Source organism: Diadema antillarum, unplaced genomic scaffold, assembly GCF_040938485.1.
Source record: "Diadema antillarum isolate AM-2024a unplaced genomic scaffold, OU_Dant_1.0 seq00000979_RagTag, whole genome shotgun sequence".
NCBI lineage: Eukaryota > Metazoa > Echinodermata > Echinoidea > Diadematoida > Diadematidae > Diadema > Diadema antillarum.
Window position 1 is genome coordinate 527868 of NW_027271819.1, and position 9314 is coordinate 537181.

Below are 9314 nucleotides of genomic sequence, written 5' to 3' on the forward strand. Positions count from 1 at the left end.
ACTAAAGTCAAACTGCAGGTAACTGGGAGAAACTCAAAATTTGATTCGCACAATTCTATAAATGTATGATTTGTTTTCAGGACCGCGGTGCAAATAAGAATGCTAATCGATCTATCCTATATGATAATGTTAATAATTTTGATAACGACAAAAAATGTAAGCAATGACAAAATATTTGATCGATTATATATCAGTTGTTACTTTCAACGTGAGTAACGTGGCTTTGTAATTTGTTAAAACCTCGATTTTTCAATGTGTAACTCAGATATATCAGTATATGCTTTAAATAATTATTTATATCATATTATTGTATCTTGCACCTGAATCAGCTTCCACACGTCCATCCGCATGTTCACCTTCAGACGCACACACACACACACACACACACACACACAAACACACACAAACACACACGCAGACGCACAACTACACTCACATAATCACACTCTATTATATTCAAAGACCAAGACCCGAACAATTCTCATAAGGAACCTTGACATGAGTTATAGATTTAAATGATATCACTTAAATCACAGTTAAACAACCCATGGAAAATTATTAGAATATAACACTGCGAGATTAATAACATATTTAAGACTATACTAGGCCATTATTGTCATTTGTTTATCATGCGCATGCCATTCACAATATTGTAAACCACATCGCTGGAGACCTAAGCCTTTAGCTTTATTTCATTCGAATTTCCTACCAACAACTCCGGGAAAATACCTCTCTTCAACGTTTTACTTTTTGTGCAATTGATAAACTGTTACCTTATGTCACCCACCCCGCCCCCTCCCCGCAAAAAGAAAGACCCTCAGCAACGATATCTTTAAAAATGGTAAATCAATCCATATACAATTTCAGGGTATGAAACTATATCATAATACCCACCAAATTTTTGTCCACGTCATGAAAAAACAAACAAACAAACAAACAATTAACTACCAAAGACAAATGAGGATCTTTGAAGAGAATGTCAGAAATCTCTTCCCTCCAAGTTCTGCCCATTGTTTTCACACAGTATGCAGCTCCAAGAGAATCCAAGTGCTTTACAAGGAGCCAATATTTTCTGTGACTGCACGTAACCAAAATAAATGAGGTTTTCTGTAAAATGTAGGTAAGATATTATATTTTAGACTCTGAAATAGTACTTAGACAGTTTTATCAAACTGAAAGTTATCAATGCTTAAATTCTGTTGTATTTCTTTTTCGGGGGGGGGGGAGGGGTAAGCCCTAACCCCCTTTCATATTCAATATAGATGCTTATTATATTCTTTCTTTCTTTGTTCTGATGGCAAAACCGGAAGAGGCGGCGGGGTTGTCATTTATGTCCATAATCAACCATACGACTTTGCGGAATAACGCGAATTTTCACTGAAGACTGGGAGAGGATTTGTTTAAAAAAGTGGATGAAAATAGTACCAAAATTATTGGTGTTATCATAGTTCATCAAAACTATGTAGATATATTTGATCTCAATTTGATGAATTTTTCAATACGATCAATCGTGATTATAAAAACGTTTATTTTTGGGGGTAACTAAACACCGATACTAATATTACGTTTTAATATGGATATACGGTAACTTTTAATCTAATGGTTAAATAATCAACGTTAACTTTTCACTCTCATATAAGAATCCGACGGGAACAGCTCAAACTACTATGACACTTCTAAATGATATTTTTCTAATGGAAATGATTTATGATAAATCTGATCTGATGCTCACTTTAACAGATTTCAAACATTTAGAACATTTAGAACAAATTTCTCCAGATGATATCAAATAATATTTTGAAGATTATTTTGAAAAATACGAATCAGATTTGGTCGAGTAATAGTGAGGTGTTTTTTCCTTTGAAACAGATGCAGATAAGGCGAAATTTGGATCACAAAGTTTCCCAATCATCAAATATGTTACTTTATGTAATTATTACTTTTTGAACATGTTTGTCTCCGTGTCTATCTTATTCAGATAAGTATTCCTTCACTAATTAAGGAAGATAATTTCTCCCCTTATATGGAACCATATATTAGACGACAAACTATAAGTGCAACTCCAGTTTATGTGTGCTTTTCTACATTAAAGAAGTTTGGAAGCGCGAGAACGCAGCATACTTTCATTGTTTCAGTCATGAATCGAGGAAGACAGCACTGTAAATCTGCATCCTGCACTGAACTGCAAAACAGCAACCAAATCCATTCTAGCCAATAGTTCCTACTTATCAACTCAGGTCTTATCTCATATGATACTCATGATCTCTTTTCAAACCTTACGAGTATTAGTGAATGTCGGTACCTCGTTACAGATAATTTTTTTTTTTGGGGGGGGGGATTACGCACTCATGGTCTTTTATACCCTTGTACCTGTAATCTGGCACACACACACACACACACACACACACACACATCATATTTACATGCTTTTTGTTTCCAAAATTATGTAGCATTCGTGTCACACACGTGCATACTTGCACAAACTTTTAAGGGAAAGGGGGAGAAAAATGCCCCTCCTTCCCCGTCTTTGCTGCGCATGATCCTGGTCCCTCTTCATATTACCCGCACTGACTGAGCTTACAGCATTTACCCTATCGCCGATGCGGCAACGAACATTCTGGCTCTCTGAATGCGCTATTGTATTCAAACTTGAGTCAACCTTTCGTATGCTGATTCTTGTGTCCTTGTGTTCTATGCTGTACTCATTTACCACCAGTATCCGTGAATCACCTTGCTGGTGCCCGCGTTTCACGGTAGTACGTCCATTTCTACAGGGTACTGTCTGTACTGAGAACTCAACGACAAACTGCTAGAGACTGGCAGTAACGGTCGATTTAGGAGCTAGAAAGGCCGATTGAAGGGGTGAGGGGAACATTCCATGAGAAATGGTGAGTAATTTGTCAGTGTATGGGGATATCTTTAAAAATGCCAAATTTTCCAAATTTGTCGTTGTTGTTGTTTTGATAGGGCATATTCAATTCTTGCTTAGATAACATTTTGATATCAGAAGATTGAAATCAGGGTAGTCAGTGAATAACAATGATAATGGTCTTCTAGGGTAGCCTCTCCAATGTTACCACTGCTCTACCATGTGGAGGGCTCTGCCATTATTATTACCCATTAATACACTTGGGTCGAGAGGAGCATGGTGGGTAAAATCATCTTGTCCAAGGAAGTAACCACTGGGATGGATTCGAATTCGGGTACTCCGATCGGGAGTCGGGAGTCTTACCCACTATGCAACACTATGCCACTATGCCACAGCGCTCCCGGGTACAGAGAAAAAAATTGGAAGTACTAGGTGTTTCAAAAAACATTTCCCACTTTTGATCATTAATAGCTCAAAAACTATTCATCCGATAACACTGTCATTGATATAAATAATAGCTGAATAGTGTACAATTTGGTTGAAGGTAATTTGAATGTGAAAGCATAAATCAGTTTCCTTAAATCTAAGATTGATTTTGAAGTAAGGTTTCAGATTTTGGTCAAATTTTAACCCTCTGTACAAAAATGAACTTTTCACAGGAACCAATGATGTGTATGTGAGTGTGTGCTGACAATGGCCCTGAACAATGGACATGCCTGAACCACCTGTTGACTAGGCGTCAGTCTCGCGCTCCCAGGCACATGAATGCTTAATCAATAATTCATGTAGATTGCCTTGGGCACTGCTAGTCTGGATTCATGCACGGTAAAGGGTAAACTGCATGCACATGGAAAAAGGAAGCACATGTTTCCATGTGCTTGCAAACACCACATTCCATTCCAGCTGGCAATCATTTTCAATTTTTGCTTAACATATCACTAAATTTGGGATATAAATAAGCATAAATGATCTAAAGTTCCTCATTTTAATACAACTGTCTACTAATTAAATAGTCTGACAAATTTTTCGCTTTTTGATAAAAAGAAATCATTTTTGGTAAAGAGTTCAGCAGCATTTATCATTGGGCCGATATGTTTCACAGTAGATTTATTTAAGGCTCCATTTAAACAAGTGTATACTCTAATTGATTTTCTTTGCTTCCTGTCACCATGTTTACGATAGAACAGAAGGTATTCATTGTAATTTCGTTTTTCAGAAGTAGGGAGAGCACTGTCGAGACCCAACGACAGTATCGGCAGGCGTTTGACTTTACACAGATACTGCCAGAGGCTGAATAAAGACTAGTTGTGATAGTGGAATTTCTCATGAATAAATAATGAAGCATTCAAACCCTAACTATTGTTTAGGACCATTGTCAGGGTGTTAACCACACACTCCTATACACACCCATTAACCCCTGTGCAAAGTGAAATTTTGTACAGAGGGTTGAAAATAGAGCAAAATCTGGAACCTAACTGTGAAATTAATCATGGATTTCATGAAACTTATTTATGTTTTCATATTCAAACCACCTTCAACCAAATTGTACACTATTCAGCTATTACTCATATCAATGACAGTGTTATCTGATATATAGTTTATGAATTATTAAGAATCAAAAGTGGGAAATGTTTTTTGAAACACCTAGTAGTAAGAAGCAATAGGAACGGAGGTACCTGCTGAATAAAAAGAGCATAAAAAACATATTTGGACTGTGTACTAATTTGCTCTGTTATTTAAGTTGTGAAACACTTATTGTGCTGAAACCTTTCATCAGCTACAGACTAAAGGTCGTCGACTATGAATACGTTTTGACTTTTCATTATGCTTCACAATGACTTAGCCATGCAAAGTACATTTAGTGCAGCTGGTTTCATGTCTTTGCATATCTTCATTCCATCCGCACACAAATGTTTACATTGTTTTCTAATATTGAACTGAAATGCAAAATCGTAATCTGTACTTTAATGTCCATCATGAAGAGATGTAGTTGCTGCAGAGATGCGATATATACACGACGGTGATTTACAGAGGTGGTTAATTGTGCCTGCAGCTGTAAATCTCAACCCAGTATGTCTTCGGAAATGGTGTTACGTATGCCGCATTGCCCATTGTGACGTCACAAAATGATAGCCTCAACTATTAATGAAATCCGTTACATGATCAATTGATGCGATTTCAGAAAACGAAAAGAGCTTTACATGAATTTCTCGGTATCTGGCCCAGGTAGGCTGCGTGATGTGTAAATTGAAAAATATCTAAAACAGCATATAATTATTACATCATCTTAGTGATAGGTCACAGGTCAAGGTCAGAGGTCACTGCACCTAGGTGACAAGGTCACTCTCTTTTAGCGATATCGTCTGCTATAGAAGTGCCCTTTTGCCATATCGCGTGGTAAAAGGTAAAAACATGAGTGCTTGACATCACAAGGGATGACATTAGATTTATAGCATCTCTATTGCACCCTCCAATCAATATTAAGCAGACCACGTGTTAGATGAAATCAATTATGCCTTCCTACTGAAGTAAAGCGTATAACTTGTCACAACTCGCTACCCGTTCGGTGAGAATAGCTCTATATTTCATATTTCTTTGGTCGTTCGATAACCAGCTTCTGGGTTGTTGTTTTAGTATTGTTCTAAGCAGTTGCAATAGAATACATGTTAGGCGACGGAGGATTCTAAAATTAAATCTTGCCTTCTCAGAAATCTCACTGGTAAGTCTCTTTGACATTGTTCACATAGATGGGTAAGGCCTGTGCTTCCGGAAATTATACACTTTATTAATTTTTCTGACAACTTTATGTCTTCCAGGCCGAACAAAACAATTCAGGTGGAATAAAAGACGCCTCAACCACTATGACCAAGGACGTCAAAATCGAATCGGGGATAACGTCAGAGGAAGGATTTCGTTTTGTACGCGACGTTCTAGGTGTGACGTCACCTGAAGACAAGAGGACCTCTGATCCAAAAGGGCTTCTAGATGATATTGTGTGTCACTGGCAACAAATCATCCCATACCAGACAATTTGCAGCATAGCCACGCCCAACAAAGAAAGGCACCGCCCAACGCTCTTGGAGATCAAGAATGATATATTGGCAAAATATGGTGGTCGCTGCTACCATAGCAATGTCGGATGTTTCATGTTGATAAAAGCTCTTGGTTACAACGCAGCCCTTGTACCAGGTGACGTCCTTGATCTAAAAGGCGCCCATGTGGTAATTATAGTCTACAACCTATCTGGAGAAGGAAGCAGGCACCTTGCGGATGTGGGCACAGGGGGCTGGCCGACATTTCAGCTGATCCCGCTGGATTTTGAGAAAGAATCCCCCGAGTACCACGAGTCATTTTCGCGCTACAAGTTTGTACGGCGAGGTGACCTCATCTTACGTCAACACAACGCGGAAAACGACTCAGCGGGAGCGGATTTCTTCAAAAAAACCTTGAGGGACGGCTGGTACACATATGCCGAGATTCATCATGAAATGCCAGTAGACGTGTCCCACTTTGATGACGTAATGTCGATGATGTATACCACGATTTCGGAGGACAGCACACTTCTCAGACGTATTTGGTGCATGGCTTTTCCCAGCAGGCGACTCCTTTCAATCAGGAATACCACCCTCTTGATGGAGAACGAAGAAGGCAAGGTGCAGAAAACCTATTTCCGGTCACGTGAAGAAATGATCACCACTTTCTCTCGCTTCTTTCCTCAGTTTGCTGAAACCATGTTGACTGCTGCTATGGATGATGAGAATATCAAACTGGACTTCAACCGGAAGTAGCCTTCCGGTATCATTTCTATGTTTGATAGCTTGGCTGTCAAATCTATGTACAGAACGCATATCTTTTGCTGTTGAAACACTTCAAATATTGGTTTCATTTTACATCGTTTTTTTGCTGCACGTTTTCATTCACACGAATTGAATATTGCTTGATTTCAAATTGAAAAGATTTTTTCTTGACTTATGACACCGTTTCTTATCTATGGCTGCGTTTATCAACTTTCCCCTGTTTAAACGACTTTCGAAAGCCCTTTCGATAGCCCTTTCGAAAGCCCTTTCCATATCCCTTTCGAAAGCCCTGTCCACTCCCTGTACTATTAATGTGCTGCTTTTTGTCGGCTGCGTTTATCAACTTTCCCCTGTTTAAACGGCTATCGGTAGCCCTTTTGATAGCCCTTTCGAAAGCCCTTTCAATAGCCCTTTCGAGAGCCCTTTCCAAAGCCCTGACTGCCTGTACTATTAATGTGCCGCTTGTTTTCTAAGAAGGGACGGCGAAAAGCAATTACCATCATAAAGACATATCTTCCCTTGAGAGGGACGAGTCATGATACAATGCCACATGAATCAATTGTCTTCCTATCTGTGAGGCAGCTCCAGTTTAGCACATACTTCAAATATTTCTGAGTGGCGGCATGAGACATGGGATCAAAGGGAATGAGACTGTTGTTACTCTATTTCTCAAACCTTGTTGGTGAAAGAAACACCTCCTTGTTCCAAGCATAATATGCGCGCACTACACACAGCTGTATGTATACACCTGTGCACACGTACTCGTGTGCACTTTACGTGGCGCGCGTCCTTTTAGAAACCGGAAACGCATGGTTGCGTAACCGCAGTAGGGCGACCTAAAGGGCTTTCAAAACAGCTTTGCGTTTATCAACGGCTGCGTTTATCAACTCCTTTTCTCGGCAGAAACAGGTTATCCAAACAGCTTTCAAGGAATTTTTACGAGTTGATAAACACAAAGCTGTTTTGAAAGCCCTTTAGGAAAGCCTTTTACGAAAGGGTGCGTTTATCAACTCTCCTTTCTCGGCAAACCTGTTTGTAAAAGCCTTTCGAAAGCTGTTTTGAAAGCCCTTTAGGTCGCCCTACTGCGGTTACGCAAGCATGCGTTTCCAGTTTCTGAAAAGACGCGCGCCACGTAAAGTGCCCACGAGTACGTGTACACAGGTGTGAATACAGCTGTGTGTAATGCACGCATATGCTTGGAACAAGGAGGTGTTTCTCTTACCAATAAGGTTTGAGAAATAGAGTAACAACAGTCTCATTCCCTTCGATCCCATGTCTCATGCCGCCACTCAGAAATATTTGAAGTACATTGTATGTGCTAAACTGGAGCTACCTCACAAATAGGAAGACAATTGATTCATGTGGCATTGTATCATGACTCGTCACTCTCAAAGGAAGATATGTCTTTATGATGGTAATTGCTTTTCGCCGTCCCGTCTTAGAAAACAAGCGGCTTATTAATAGTACAGGCAGTCAGGGCTTTGGAAAGGGCTCTCGAAAGGGCTATGGAAAGGGCTATGGAAAGGGCTATCGAAAGTTGATAAACGCAGCCGACGAAAACAAGCGGCACATTAATAGTACAGGGAGCAGACAGGGCTTTCGAAAGGGCTATGGAAAGGGCTATCGAAAGGGCTATCGAAAGGGCTTTTGAAAGTCGTTTAAACTGGGGAAAGTTGATAAACGCAGCCAACTTCGAAAGGCTTTTACAAACAGGTTTCTGATAACCTGTTTAGGAAACCTGTTTGGATCGTCACAAATTTGGGGCTTTCGAAAAGGCTTTCCTAAAGGGCTTTCAACACAGCTTTGCGTTTATCAACTCGTAAAAATGTCTTGAAAGCTGTTTGGATAACCTGTTTCTGCCGAGAAAAGGAGTTGATAAACGCAGCCTAAGTGTATCTTCGTATAAAACGTTGTTATTGTTCCCTGACCTATAAAAAAATACGAGTCCTGATGGTCTCCCCAAATACTGTAGAATATCCATTTAATCGGTGCTCGGTATACTTTATTCTAATGACAAGTTCAATATCATTATTTCAATCGGACATACCACTATCTTATTAGCTCGTGTGTTTGTGATTCATTTACTTAATTGTAATTAAATGATTTCAGTGTTTTAATTAATTTTTTTGTCCTTGTGACCAATTCATCTACAGATATCATAGTCATCTTGTATGTTATCCTGGTATAATCTTCATCTGAATTGTTTTCAATAACATTCCTGAAAAAGAATATCTGCCAGGATTTTTCTTTCGCACTTGGGCGCATCATTTGTGGATGCGTTTTGCGTGAGTGTGTGTGTGTGTGTGTGTGTATGTGTGTGCGTGTTTGTGCATGAGTGTGTGAATGTGTGTTTGTAGTTATGAATAAGACTATGGGTGTGTGTCTATAATTAGTATACTTATCATGACTTGTGTATATGTGTTTAGAGTCATGTGGGCGTTGTTTCTAAAATGTTTGAGTGTATGGTTAAAATGTTTCTACCTTCCTAAATGATTCTTTCATGATTTAATTACGTTTTAGGAACATTATGATAATGTTATAATTATGTTTTTCCTGTTTATGGGTTTGTTTGTTTTTTTCAAAAATACCAATCTGACTCAAACTGCAGGTGACTGACGGAAATTGTATGTCAAATCAGAATTTGCACA

The 9314-nt window shown here is 39.0% G+C and overlaps 1 protein-coding gene across 1 annotated transcript; it reads left to right on the top strand.

The window, feature by feature from the left end:
• The first annotated feature begins 5730 nt into the window (after positions 1-5730).
• Positions 5731-6657, top strand: LOC139742093 (uncharacterized). The gene has a single exon (XM_071652656.1). It carries the CDS (start codon positions 5731-5733, stop codon positions 6655-6657), a length of 927 nt encoding a protein of 308 aa, XP_071508757.1.
• Positions 6658-9314: the final 2657 nt, after the last annotated feature.

What these genes read in the sequence shown, in the direction of transcription:
- LOC139742093 (XM_071652656.1), top strand. Translation starts at nt 5,731, where the DNA reads ATGACCAAGGACGTCAAAATCGAATCGGGGATAACGTCAGAGGAAGGA.